At 43.8% G+C, this 15030-nt stretch overlaps 1 protein-coding gene across 4 annotated transcripts in view; it reads left to right on the top strand.

The window, feature by feature from the left end:
• The window catches only part of PDZD2 (PDZ domain containing 2), a 462289-nt gene that overhangs the window by 238806 nt on the left and 208453 nt on the right, over positions 1 to 15030 (top strand). Inside the window, exon 1 of one of the 4 annotated variants that reach the window (XM_077116905.1) lies at positions 139 to 7576. The exons of the other annotated variants lie outside the window; for them this stretch is intronic. Within the exon in view, the coding sequence (XP_076973020.1) occupies positions 7536 to 7576 (41 nt within the window). The 5' untranslated portion in view covers positions 139 to 7535. Of the gene's footprint in view, positions 1 to 138; positions 7577 to 15030 lie in introns of those variants that run through there. 4 annotated transcript variants of the gene reach the window in all.

The raw sequence follows: 15030 nt of genomic DNA on the forward strand, positions 1-15030 counted from the left end.
TTTCTGACCAACCCACAGCCACTCTTGGACATCTCTCTTCACCCACTTCAAAATCTGGAGCAACGATTATGTGGCGAGTGAGAGTCAGGACTGGGTTGGGTGGGGGTGGGGGTTGGTTTCAGAGTTCTGCAGCTCCTCAGGTCTTGTCTGGGGAAGACATGAGCTCCTGGAGTCCAACCAGGGCCATGGCAGAGCCTTTCCCTGGGGCACAATTGCTGCCAACAGTTGATCCGGCTGCTGCAGTCATGGCCCTTTGTGTGTCCATTTAGTGCAGAGACTAGAGTATTTTGTAGGCATTCCCTACAAAATAAAAAACCTTTGACTCCACTCAGCTCATAGATTAAAGAGAAAATGTCCTTGCTAAATGAGCAGAAACAAAGTGAATTAGACTGCCTGAGAGGTTACCTCAATGAGTGTGTGATGAGAGCAGCACCAGTATTTAGGTTCCATGCTGCATGGGATACCCTCTCACACGTGCCAGCGAGCCAGGGGACTGATAAGCTGTTAGCCCTCACCTGTGCCATGCCGGCTCAGGAAGATTAGGGAAAGAGAAAGGAGGCCCTGCGACTCTGCCGAGTGCCTGCTGGTGGTCAGGCTTGGTGCTCATGCTTCAGAGATGCCACCTGGAAGCAGAAAGCCTGTGCCATGCCGGGAGAAACATCACCCATGTGCCAGTGGTGTGTCCTTCCAAGCCCAGCTGTCCTGCATTGTTATTAAATGACCTTGGGAAAGTTCATTTGCATCTCAACCTCAGGTTTCTTAACTCTGAAATGGGGACAGGCACGTCTGTCTCCCTTATAGGATGGTGGTAAGGGCTGAGGCACTGCCCATAAAGAGTTCATCACTGTGCAGGGCCCACGGTGAGGCTTCAGTTCAGTTTCGCTCCCAGGCCTGGAGAGCTGGGTCTGCAGCCACTCCTTCCACCATGGGCTTTGTCACTTTGGAGCCAACAATTAATCTCCCTGAGTCAGTTTCCTCATTCATAAACTGAGGCCTCTGTTAAAGGTCGGTTTTCTCAGTGGAGAAAAGCACAAGGAAAATGAGGCAAATAGTGCTTGGTCTCTATGGTACTGTAGGACATAATCCACTGCTGAGAACACAGACTTGGGCAGCTGCCCTGGAGGTATCTTTTCTGTAGAAATTCCAGCAACACCTCCTTGCTTCCTAGGGCGCAGGTGTTTCTTTCCTTCATAATTCATTGTCCCTGTTGTTGTATGCTCTTATCATCACCCCCTCCACGTCTTCCTCCCTTTTTTCCTTCCCATCTACCCCCTTTATGAATAGAAATGTATTGGTTGCAACAAGTTTCTTTTACAGCAAGACGGAGCATTGTCCATTATATTTTCCACTTCAGTCACTGAAGCAGCTAATAGGAAGGAGCATATTGGGCCCTGCTTAAAAGGGTTCCAGAGAATTCTCCCTTGACATCTCTTCTATACAGCCTATCCTAGCCTGTTTGGCTGCTGGCCATGCCTTCTAGCAGGGCTGGAGGTGAGCTCAGATCTTTAGTCCTGGCGGGAACAGCTGGGGCTTCCATGAGCAGGTGGAGAGTGAGTCTGGCCCCCTTCAGAAGTAGTGATGGCAGACAGGTGACTTGGGGACCACACAGCTGCTCGTCGCAGTAAATATTCTCCTGCCACCCTTAAAGGCGTCACACAGTTTAACTGTTCAAATTATTTTTTAAAGAAAAGGAAAGAAAGCCAGCCCCCCACCCCAATCCCCCCGCCTGGGTTGAGCTGTAGTTCCCCCTCTACTCTGTGGGAGAGGTGCCTGTTTCTGGGTCCCCTGGACCTGGTAATGAGGATTCTCTGGGGTCCCCCAACTCTACCTTTAAAGTCCACTTTTGTTTCTGTTCCACATTGCCTTGGCTGACTGCTGAGAGGAAAGGAGATGGGAGGAAATATGGGAAATGAAGTTATATGATTTACCTAAATAGGCCCAAATATAAGGCAAGTTTTTTTTCCTCTAAAAAAAGTTATTCTCAGAAATGAGGGTGTTGCCTTATATTTACAAATTCTCTCAAACTGTTGGGGGGGACTTTGCAATTATTTTATTTTGAACATTAAGTATTATTTAGAGAACTCATGTTAACCTGAAATGACCTTAGTTAAGGCTCGGTTTGGATGCTCATAGAGGTCAACCAAGGGAATCATTTATAAAAAAAAAAAAGAAGCCCCCCAAAAAGTCTAGTAATATTCCTGGGCATTTAACCTTACTGTAACAAGTGTTGGATTTCTTTGTAAACAAGATTTTCAAAAATCATTTTTAAATGGACCAAATTCAGAACCATCCCAAATAACTTACAAAGAAGTGAAGAGAATATGTTCTAGATAACCTATTAGAGCTCTGAAAATGTAACCCCAAGGATGACGTATATTACTGTAGAAATGTCAGTGCTGCCAGAGACTTTGAATAAATGTTTTCCTAAAGTGTTAGCATTAAATTAAATAATGTCTATGTAATATCTGCAGGGTTAATATTTATGCACATGTAAATAAGTACGTTTTATTAATATCTTAAACATGTTGAGGTAAATATCTTGTGTTGCACTGTGAATATCTTAAATATAATGTTTTCATCTTATGATATAAATTCTTTCATTTACAGCATTTATATTAATCTAATCATTGAGATGGTAGAGGATAATTTACCTTTTGATCCAGCTGGGATTTCCTCTAAAAATGTAGGAAATGTAAACTAATGTCAACAAGTATTTTTATACTATATAATGCAGTTGTCACCTTGAATCACTGCTTCAGTAAGTCCATTCTTGTTTCCTACTTGAACTTTCTTGGATTGCAAGAGCCAAACTAAAGTAAAATTAAATAAATAGAAATGCAGAATATGAAAATGATTCAGAAATATCTTCTCTAAAGTCAATAAGGGAAATATACCAGGAAAAGGGGTACCAGCTCATTTAGAAGTCGCCTTGTACTCAGGCATGGGGTGCTTTGAAAGCGTGTTGAGCCGATTCAGAGGAGTGCAGTCTGCTACCGTAGCTGGTGCACTTGACCTTGCTGATAGCAGTGTAAGTAAAACAGAGGCCTAGTCCATAGAAGTAGCCCATGGAGTGTCATCCATCTCAGGCAGCCTGTCAGCTGGTGTTTTTAGTGAAACAAACAAGGAAAGTTTCCCTCGGGAAAAAATCACGGGTACAGGAAGGACAGGCATCACTCACCCAGACGCTTCTTCATGCGTCACTGTGGATGGGTGCCCTTCCCTTACGGCATCTTGCCAATGAGAAGGCTCAGGCTGACGGGGACATTTCCACTAGAAAAAAACCACATTTCCATAAAGGTGCCACCCTACTGAAGAACTTTTTCTCATGAGATGTTTTTATCTTTTAATTTTTTTTTTTTCTTGCATGAGCAGAAACCAGGAACCAAACGTAGGGGTGGGTCTCCGGCACGGCAGGCGAGAACCGTGGCCCACCCTCATGAGATGTATTTTACTAGAAAATAAACACAGGATAGGTTTAATCCCAACGTGTCAGTGTTAACTTGCTTATCATTGCCCATCCCTTCCCCAAATGCACACACTTTTCTACCAGTTTAAATATTATACAAAATTGTGGACCATTTCAGTGGCTGGGAAAACCACAACCTCCCCAAAATTTGCAACATTGGTAACAATAATTACATTTATTTTTCTGCCATGTTTATATAATATATGTATGTGTATATATATATATGTATGTATGTGGTTTCTTCCCCCCTGGAAAGTACATGGTCCAGGAATCCAACCCAGGTCTCCCGCGTGGCAGGCAAAAATTATAGCACTGAACTACCCTTGCACCGCCCAATATTCTATATGAAGAATGAGATTATAGATAATGAAGAAAGCGCTATAGGTTGATAGGGAAGTGGGTGTTCCTATTCTAGATTTAATATTTGCGTTATGAAAATGTTTTGCCAATGGATTTTTGAGTGTTTTTATTTGTTCTCAGCACTTTTATTAGAGAAAATCTTTTTTTCCTCACATGTAAAGAAAGGTGCTTTCTATGACCAAGCTGATCCGTGATTCAAACACTAGATCGGATTTCAGCCCTGCTAAAGACGGGGTTCTGAGACTGCTTACCATTTCTCCAGCAACAGAGCAACAATGCACTTTTTTGTTTTAATGCTTTGTGCTAAAATCCATGAGGGTTTTTTCCTGTGTCTCAACATTCTGCTCTACAGTGTATTTCATCACTGCTTCAGCAACTGTCTCTGTGAGTGGCTGGAAAGCAAGCCTGGTCAAAATTCTACGAACAGGATGTATTCTCTTTTTTTACTGTTCCAGAATGGCTTTAGCAGTATCCTTATTTGCAGAGATCAAAATCTGATCTGCGGGGACCCTATTTTGATTGGCTATGGGGCAGTCATAGCTCAGTAACTAAATCCCGATGTATGAAATGGTTATTGTTCCTCGGAGTGATGGGCAAGGGGCAGAACACATTCTTTGTGGATGCCGGGGAGCTAATGGGAGCTGTAAATGTCCCTGCAGTCAAGTCGAGTAAGTCAAGTGAGCTCCTATAACCTCAGATGCAGAAATAGAAAGGTGGTTTGGTTTTCTCACTATGGCTTGGGTGTGGGAGCTCTGATCAGCAGGTTAGCATTTACCTGAAGTTCTTTGTAAAGTCTTTCTGCCTGCGGCCCATGGGTTCTAAGACCTACGTCTAATGTGTGCCATTAAGATTATATTTGCTTTGCTTTACAGATCAGGGTTATTCTCTCAGAAAATGTCTTTTTAATAATGCTGGCTCATGTTAGCCCATTTCCTCACATTTAGTAGTGTTCAGTGTGACTCTGCTCACTCATTCTGGGCATGAAACACTCATCCTAGAAGTTGACAGCCTGCAGGCCAATTTAGCTGATGAAACAAAAGACAATCCAGTGGTTCTGTTTGTGTAGCATTAGGCTAAGCCATGCACAGGCATTCACACTAAGGCTCGCTGCAGGCCTCCAGGTACAGGTACTATTAGTATGTCCACTTTACACAGGAGAAACCTGAGATGTAGGTCCCATAATTGACAAGCTTCCTTAAGTTCCCACAGTTGGTAATTAGTATTACAGCAGTTGAGATAAAGGGCCTCAGACCTGAGATAAAACTGACTCAAGCTGCCCCTCATCTTTTCTGAGGTTTTTGTTTTTTTTGCAGAGGGATCCTCAAGTGCCAGGTGTCCAGAAAAAACCACAAGCACAGGCAAAACAATCAGATGCCCAGAGAGTTCCATGAAGAAGGAGGAGGAGGGAGGTGGCCATGTGCTTTCAGTGATATTGCTCTCAGTTATCCCATTTGGATTATTCAGATCCTGAGATTCCTTCCTGCACCCCAGGTTTTAGAACCACCGCCAAAGAATAGCTATCCTAGCAAAGACTAAGACGAAAAATACAATTGGAATTTTTAGAAAAGCAAATCAGATCATTTTCTGCTTGTTTTGAGCACTAGTGGATGGTTTTGGAGGTAATGATTGAAGTTATTCATTCAGCAAATATTTATTGAAACCTATAACTTGTCAGGCTCAGTTCTGAGTCTTAGTAGCACAAGAGAGAAGTTTGCACAAGGATTCCTTTCTCTCATTTAGCTTATATTCTAGTGGGCAGAGACAGGAAGGTACGTTAATAACTAGACAGCGATGATAAATGTTTATTAAAATGAGTATTTGAATGAAATTATTTTATCAGCCTATTGCTTGATTTTCCTTTGAGGGGATACATGTCCATGAATCAGATGCCAAATAGCTGAGTTTTGTTTTCAGGTCAAATGGGAACTAATCTCTCTATAATTTAATTACTGTGCTGGGTTCATAGAAACAGAATGGAGCCCTTAATTCTAGTCTTATTTCTGGTCAGAAGCCTTGGATCCGTCCCTCTAGCACCTCTTGTCCTAGATTTCTTCATTTGCTGCATGAGGGGGTTGGGCCCCACTAGCACCTTCTAATCTGGGCAATGTCAAGGTTAAGGTTTCCCCCAAACTTAAAAGGGTGATTGATGTAGGGAATGATCTGAGTGTTCCCTGCTTTCTTTCCTTGGGACCTACAAACTCATCTTGTGCTCAGGATCAGACGTGTCCACTTGGCCAGATGAAACCCAGTCCCGTAATAGGTAGGGAGGCTGCTGGCACATTCCTTCCTCTGTTGTCCTGAGCATGTGTAAATATTCATCGGGAACATTCTGATTAAGGTGGCACATCTTGTGGCATCCGACTCACACCTCTGTAGCGTATCTGTCCCTGGTGGCAAGGGAGCAGTGGCCTCTCCATACTGCAGGGCACACGCAAGAGGGATGTGCATGGAACAGAGCAGCCCCCTGTGCAGGCCAGCAGATTGAGACCCCTGGCCATGGGGACCAGCACCTACCAGTGAAGCCAGCCTTGCTCTGTTTTCTATGTGAGTAAACATCTTTCCATCAGAGCCTGGGTGGGTTGTCCTTTTGCCTGCAACCCCAACGCATGTGTAGGATTGGGTTGACATCACTTAAATTTCTCTTTCTGACTGACAGTTTGGCACAGAAAGCAGATGCCAGCAGTATAACAATGACAGAACCAAGTGTGGGTAAATTAAGGAAAAGGATACTTGTATATCAGCAGCAGCAGCAAAAATTTCCCCCAGGCATTTTTTCAGTATCTATTAAAATTGCACATAGACTTTGACTCAGGAATTTCACTGCTAGAATTGTGTTCTAGAGAAGTCCTTGCACCTGAGCTCATATTCAGTCAAGAGCTGTTTGAAATGGGGGCGGGGAATGAAAATTAAACATTTATCAAGAGAATGAATACATAAAAGTCTGTATTGTAGAATACTATATTCAGCAGTTTCAAAGAATGAAATGGGTTTCTGTGGGGCTGTGAAATGATCTCTGAACATATCATTAAGTGGGGAGAAAGGCACAATACAGAATAATAAATATAATATGTGACCATTTAAGTAAAATGATACATATTTTTTTCTTTATGAATATATAGTGTGCAAATGCTGCATCCAGTAGGTCTGGAGGCAAAGCAGAAAACGATGGTTATTGTTGGGGAGGAGAGTAGAATTAGGAGATGGATTAAGCATCATCTGTATAATTTGAATAGCGAATGGAAAGAATGCATCGATACATATCTTAAGTAACAATACATCTGTTTAAAGCATGTCACTGCCTTAGACCAGCTCTAAAACTGGTAGGAGCTCAAAGACTTGGTTTGTTTTGTCATTGCCCAGCTGTTTATGAACCTCCTCCAGTGGGCCTCTTCCTTCCCTGCCCCTCCTTCTTCCTCCCGACTCGCCCCTACTCCCTTCCTCTCTCCTCCCCTGTTGAGAGTCTGCCAGCTGGAGAAAATTCCTCTCTTTACCCTCCCAGCCCTTCTGAGAACTCGGGGTTGGCAGGAGACCAGTGAACTCCCTGAAGGAAACTGCTTCTGTGAATGATGCTGTGAAACACGGGACCTCTGCCATCTCCGTGGCCCCAGCGCCCAGCGTGGAATTCAGTTCTTGTGTTAGGACAGTGACCTCCCACAGGCGCAGCCCAGAGGCAGTTCTGCACCAAGGAGAGTCTTAAAATGTTTCTTGAATGCTTGCTGGGTGCAAGACCCTGGGCCAGGCTGTCATATTGTGAGTACTTGGACTAGCCTACCCCCGACTTTGCTGTTTGTACTGTGGCCTAGGCCCATTCTTACTTTGAGTTTCTGTATGTTGATGGCACTGATGTGTTCTGAAAATCCCGCAGGTCTGTTGAAGGGTGGGTATTTTAAGTATGGGCTTGGACTCTACATAGTCAAAAGCAGATTTTACACCCAGGCACACACAGCGCTGAATGTACAGGCAGTGGCTGGGTGGGAACCGTATTAGGATGATTTCTCCTGCCTCAGACCTGCATGGAGTGAATTGGGTACCCTGGAGACGCCGTGTCTGGAGGAGGCACGTAGGGGGTCCGTGGAGAGACCAAACCCCATTAAGAGCCTGCGAGCAGTTTTTAATCGAATCCGCAAACTCCCTCTTCTGCATCATTTTGTGTTTTGAGATTGAGAAGCAGAAATGGAGAGGGAAAGGGCTACCAAGAAGACAGTTTTTCCAATAAGGGCCATTTTAACAGCAGGAAAGTACCACTCCTGAGGGCTGCAGGACCTGCTTCCCTCTCCCTCTTCTTCCTGTCAATTGCGCATTGTTCTCTTTGAACAATGGGGTTGATTTTCTCCCAGGAATCTGTCAGACGGTGGTGTGCCAGTTAGGGGACCCAGCCGAGATGGCCCTGGCGCAGATACAGATGGTCCAAGCCTGCACACTCTGCTCCAGCATATCCTCCCCTTTGGTTTCAGCCATCAGTTTTAAACAGTTTTAAAAAAAAAACCCAAAGAAATTGGCCTATTGGGGACTACACATCCTCGTGAAAGGATGCTTAGCGTGATTGGGAGGGAGCCGTTCAGGGTTGTTAATGTCAAATACACACTGGAGCTGCGGGGCACGTGAGAGGGAAATAAAAACCTATTTTCCAAGGGCACGGCTGTTTTGGTCTATTTCGAGCAATGCAGGTGGAGCAGATAATACACACGAAGGCGTTTCTAACCAAAAATAGGCTCAGTTTGCGAGGCAGCAGCTTCTTTGTGGGGTTTGTTAATGTGCCGGTTCTATTGTACAGGACGTGTGAATATTGGTGGGAGGGGCCCACAGGATGGGCGTCCTTTGTGCCTGGAGTGTGGGTCAGCGGCCAGTGTGGATGAGAAGTCAGTAAAGCTTGACTGATTTTTAACCACCTGCTACTTGCAAATCTTTATAGCAAACACTGCTTGGGATGGGGCGAGAATTAAAGTCTGGGATCACATGCGCGCGTGCGCGCACGCATACACACACACACACACACACACACACACACACACACACACACAGCCTAGGCTTTCACAGTTAGGGAGAGCATTGCCATGTGACAGTGGGTCGACAAATTTCAGACAGAAAGGAGGCGATCAGAGTCAAGATGCTGTGATTCACTAAGCCAGGAAAAACCCTAGACCCAGCCCCATGTTTCTTCTTCCTCAGCTTTCTGGACCCTCCTGCCCATTTCCCCCAATCACACACATTTTACAAATTGTTCTCTTGTTTGTCTTTGCAAAGATTGATTTATATATTTGTACAGAAAATCCCAGAGCCTTTCCTCTTCATGCTGTAAAGTTGCCATTTAATGAGGCCTGTCTGAGGCCACCCAGCCACTTGAAATCTGAAGTGTCCCACTCAGGGGCCGTTACCAACAAGTATTTACACTGGAGCCGTGGTTTTACTTTCTCTTGGCAATTGATTAATTTACAGCAAGGGCCAATAAATTTCCAGGCCGATGAGGAACAGATTGAAGAGGAGGCGCTTCTGTTTCAGGCCATTTCCTTTTGGAATGCTTTTAACACTTGGCCCGGGGAGGGCCACGGCCTTTTGTTTAACAGCTCGCGTTGGCCCATGTTTGGGTGTCATAGGGAAAGACCTTTCAAGCAGCCAGGAGTGAAGTGATTCGGCCTCCCTGCTGCCTGTACTTGTGTAGCCCTAACACTCCTGTTGAGAGAATGTTCGAAAATGCATGTCCTTAAAAGTAGGACTGTGTAAATAAGAGATGAGGTCTGAAGGGCGAGCTGAGTGAGACAGCCAGTGGGGGCTGTGGGAGAAAAGTCCCCTATGTGCCAGCACTGTTTTGTCAGGAAGAAAAACTCAGCTGCTTTCTTTCAAGAATTTGGAATAGGGCCTTGTTGGGGCCCTAGCCTGTCAATATAAAGAGCTCTTTTCATAGGCATTAAAGTACACGTGGAGTGTTGCCTTCCTGAGTGGTTGACAGTGTGGGGGTGTTGTTTTCAAGTCTTTGTGGCTCTAGAGCAGGGCTGTCCAGTGGAACTTTCCAGATATGACGGCAGTAATCAGTATCTGAGGCAGCTAATATGCCAACCACTAGCCACACAGGGCTGTTGACCCCTTGAAATGGGTCTCATGCAAACAACGAATGAATTTTTAATTTTAATGAACTTAAGTTTAAAGAGCCCCATGTGGCGAGTGGGTATCCCATTGGAGAGCGAAGTTCTAGAGGGCTTTTAAGCTTTTTCTAAAGCACTTGTAGTTAATCCCTTTGATTTTCATAGCCTGTTTGTGAAAGATAGAGCCTTGGAAGAGAAGTCTACTCCCAGTAGGAAAAAAAATAAAGAAACCAGAACTCAGAGAAGCCTAATGAATGGCTCAGGTCATCACCTAATAAAAGCAGCAGAGCTGGGATGAGAGCCAGGGGCGCCTTCTGCCCCCTGCTCCCCACTTAGGGCCCCTCTGAGTCTGACTTTAAATGTTAATTACAAGTACTACTTAGCAGGGGACCCCAACCACAAAGGGAAGGCTTTCTTAACATCTGGAATTTTGGCCGCAAGCCTTGTATTTAATCTTCTCCCTTTAAAATCAAACAGGCTTAATGAGCAGTGAGAGTTGGGAAATCCCCTGTCCCCTTAAATCTAAGGAGGGGTTTCTCTGGAAACAGAGGAAATGGGCCAGACAGGTGGAACAGCTCCCCTCCCCTCCGGCCTCCTTCTCAGGGGCCCTGTCTGTGGCAATTAGGAGCAGGGAAGGATCTGTGGAGATTTGTGGTTCTAGTTTCCTATCCTTAATGCTCTGTAAAAAGGCCAGACCCCAGGACAAATGGCATAAATTTGGTTAATCCTGATTTTATCGGTGCTTCTGGCAACCATAGTAACATGCTCCATGCTATTGCATAAACCAGAACCCTGAATGCCGAGTCCCTTAATTGACTCCAACTCCATCCTGGCCTCCTCTGGTTCTTGCTACTCCCTCTCATCCTCAACAAATAAAAGGAAAGCCCAGGGATGTTTCTGTTTCTAAAGGGGCACCTGTAGAGGGGTGTCTTCCTGGGCAGGATGCCGAGCCATGGAGCAGCAGCAGCATTGGGTTTGGGACCATGAACACTTGTCAACACTGTCAATTCTCAATAATTCTGGTGTGGATTTAATGCCAGCGTGGTGCTCCCAGCTGCCACCAGCACCTTCTAGCCACTGCCTGCCCTACTCAATGCCCAGATCATGCCTGTGTGCTCAGGCAAAGCAGTTTACTGCTAGATAGTTGGAAGGGCTATCTATGACAAATCAGAACTACCCATCATGCTTTCAAATTCTTAGCAAAATCAATTTCTAGAGTATCCACTCCTCAGAGCTTTCCTTCTTTTCTTCTATCTCTCCTTGTCTTCCTTCCTTCCACTCTTCCTTCCATCCATCCATCCATCCTCAATAACCACAGTAGCTCTTGGGTGGATGGCCTAAATGAAAACAAGCAAAAAAATCTCATAAAACCAAAAGCCAACATTCATTCACTATTTATTAATAGGGTGGCCCTAAGACTTATGGATACCAGAACGCTTCTGAGAGTAAAAGGGAGCACTGAATAATTATTGGGATAACTTTTAAACTAGGATGTCCCAGGAAAAACAAGGTAGATTGAGCATCTGTTATGTGCCAGGCACTGTGTTTGCGCTGTGTTTTGCATGGATGAAAAAGTCCTCCTTTCTCTCAAGGAACTCATAATCTGATAGGGTAGCAGGAAAGCACGCAAATGCAGTCAGTCCCATGATGAGTACTGAAACAGAGGCATGAGCAAAGTACTGGGTTGGGAGGGGTCAGTGGAGAGGGTAAGGGAGGGTTTTCCAGAAGGAAGAGGAGGCCAGTTAACCTCAGCGCTGTTAAACCTGCGTCCATTGACCCGGGAGGATTGTTTATGTGGTTTTGGTTGAATCACATATCAGTGATGACAGCACACACCAAGCATCATCCTTGAGAACATCCTGCACCAAATCACCGTGGAGTCCAACACAGACCGTGGCTTGTGTGAAAAACCTAAATGCGTAATGAATTTTAATGGGTTCAGATGACTGTCCAAGGGAATACATTTTAAATGACCAGTTATTTCTGAAATCTTGAAGATATAATTCAGGTTATAGGTCTTACTCTCTTCTCCTTATCCTAGGGACTGTTTTAGTTCCTCAGCAGGGTGTGTGTGTATTTGTGTGTGTGTATATGTTTGTGTGTTTGTCTTTGTTTTTCTGCTGCAGGGTTAGTAAATATTTGAAACTAATTAGAGAGGAAAAATTGGTTTAGGTATTTGTTAGCATGAAGTTGTGTAGACCCCAAATTCTCAGGTCTAGTTTGAGATCAGCATAATGCATTCTCTGGGTCCTCCAAGCAGATGAAATTCATATTGAGGTTTTGACCCTCAAACTTTTAGTCTTAAGTCTTTCATTCCTCTGAGCTCCAGATTCAGTGGGGCTGCTCTTGAATGGGTTGGAAGCTGGGCACAACGGAATACATGATTGCAGCAGTGGTTCAGATTCTCCTGCAGTGGGCTGAGTGGCGTGGATGGGATTGGGCTGTTCCTGACTTGATTTTTTTTTCCTCTCCAGCTTTTATATGTTGTGCTAATAGGATCATAACAATTTTTAAATCATTTTTTATAGCCAAAACAACGTATAAGCATGACTATTCTTAATGTACAACCATTCCAAACATAGTGTACAATTAAAAAAAAGAAAAAGAAAAAACTCATATATACCATACCCTTTACCCCTCCCTCTCGTTGACCACTAGTATTTCCATCTACCCAATATATTTTAACCTTTGTTCCCCCTATTTTTTTCTATACCCCTTACCACTTCCTTTCATTGATCACTAGTATGTCAATCTACTCCATTTGTTTTAACATTTGTTCCCCCTATTATTTATTTATTTTTAATCCATATTTTTCACTCATCTGTACATACAGTAGAATAAAGGAGCATCAGACACAAGGTTTTCACAATCACATAGTCACATTGCAAAAGCTATGTCATTATACAATCATATTCAAGAAACATGGCTACGGAACACAGCTCTACAGTTTCAGGCACTTCCCTCTAGTGTCTCTTAATATATCTTAAACTAAAAAGAGGGTATCTATATAACACATAAGAATAACCTCCAGGATAACCTCTCGACTCTGAAATCTCTCAACCACTGACAATTTATTTTGTCTCATTTCTCTCTGCCCCCTTTCGGTCAGGAAGTTTTTCTCAATCCTTTGATGCTGAGTCCCAGCTCATTCTAGGATTTCTGTCCCACATTGCCAGGGAAGTTTACACCCCTGGGAGTCATGTCCCATGTAGAGCGGGAGAGGGCAGTGAGTTTGCTTGCTATGTTGGTTGAGAGAGAGATAGGTCACATCTGAGCAGCAAAAGAAGTTCTCTAGGGGTGACTCTTAGGCCTAATTTTAAGTAGGCTTAACTTATCCTTTGCAGAGATAAGTTTCATATGAACAAACCCCAAGATTGAGGGCTTAGCCTATTGATTTGGTTGTCCCCACTGCTTGTGAGAATATCAGGAATTCTCCAAACAGGGAAGTTGAATTTTCCCCCTTCCTCGCTATTCCCCAAAGGGAACTTTGCAAATATTTCTTTATTCACTGTTCAAATCCTCTGAGATTTATCAGGGGCATCACACTGGACAAACCTGCAAAATCTCATGCCCTATTTAAGTTTCCATGTACTTATGGTGTTCAATTAACCTGTCCGTATAAGTTATGTTAGGAAACGCAGTAGTCAAAATATAAATTTTATACCAAATAAACATTTTTTGCTTTAGTCTCACGCAGAAGTTGAAGTTTTAAAATAGGACATAGCAATTTTAAAAATAAATGTTAAAGGGAAATTTCTCCTCAGTCCTACCAGCCAATATATATTAACTATATTTTGATTTTCCAAGCTTTTCCAGATCCCTATTTGCATGCATACATATATAAACATTTATTCTGGTCTTACCCTACCCTGAAATTGAGCTCAGAGAGAGTTGGTGCATCCTGAGGGATTGAAAGCTGTAGTCCTGAGTATGGCTCTACCCTCCTTCAATGAATCATTAATGATGGATTTGGAAATGTGCCAGGAGAACCAACTGTTCTCTGGAGAGTCTTTCAAGACATTTTTGCCTTACTGCTCCAATTTGGGTCCAGTTCACTGGTAGCAGAAAAGTTTTTGTGCCCACCATGCCACACCTTTCTTTTGCCATTTCACTCTTAGCTCACCAGTGCATCTTCTGTTGAGTTTTGTTGGAAAAAAGAGAGTCTAATTTGGCTGACTAATGGAATGACATTAATTTCTTCCTCTATTCTACCTCTCTCAAGAGGGCATGTGCTTGAATCTGTTATGTACCCTAGAAAAGACTGTGTTCTTTTAATCCATTCGTGTGGGTACAGGCCTATTATGGGGGGGGGGGGGGGACCTTTTGGTTAGGCTGTTTCCATTGGGATGTGACCCAGTCCATTCTGGGTGGGCCTTAAACCTTTACTGGAGCCCTTCATGAAAGGATGAAAAGCAGAAGCACAAGGAGAGCATTAGAGAGAAATTCCCCAGAGATGCTAAGTAAAGACCACAGAAACAGAGAGCCACTGAAACCAGAATCCAGGAGAGAGAAAGCAGCAGACATTGCCATGTGCCTTCCCATGTGACAGAGGAAATCTGGGTGCCAGCAACCTTTCCTCAGAGAAGGTATCTTCCTCTCGATGCCTTAATTTGGACATTTTCATGGCCTCAAACTGTAAATTTATAGATCAATCCCCATTGAGAAAGCCAGTGCATTTCTGGTATGTTGTATTCTGGCAGCTTTAGCAAATCAAGACAAGACGTTTTTACCTTTTCCTTTCCTAATTTCCATACTGTTCCCTCCCCATCCAAAAGGCTGCATTATGTTTATGCCTAAGCAGCAAGGACTGGCATTTCTCACATCCTTAATTCTTCATTTCTTCATGACTGTGGGTGAGAGGCGCTGTCTTCCTGCCTATGTTAGGAACTAGCTTTATTAAGCGCCAACCATGTACCAGGAGCTTTCACGTACCTTCTCACATTTAATAGTTGCAAAACACCATGAGATGGTATCTGTTGCATTTTATTAATGAGGAGACTGCAAATAGGAATTTAAGAAGTTTGCCCAAGTACACAGAGCAGTAAATGACAGGATTCACCATTGGCTGCCTTCACACACAGTGGTTTTCCCGTTGGAACATGCCTACCTCTGACCGCCTTTGAC

Source organism: Tamandua tetradactyla, chromosome 9, assembly GCF_023851605.1.
Source record: "Tamandua tetradactyla isolate mTamTet1 chromosome 9, mTamTet1.pri, whole genome shotgun sequence".
NCBI lineage: Eukaryota > Metazoa > Chordata > Mammalia > Pilosa > Myrmecophagidae > Tamandua > Tamandua tetradactyla.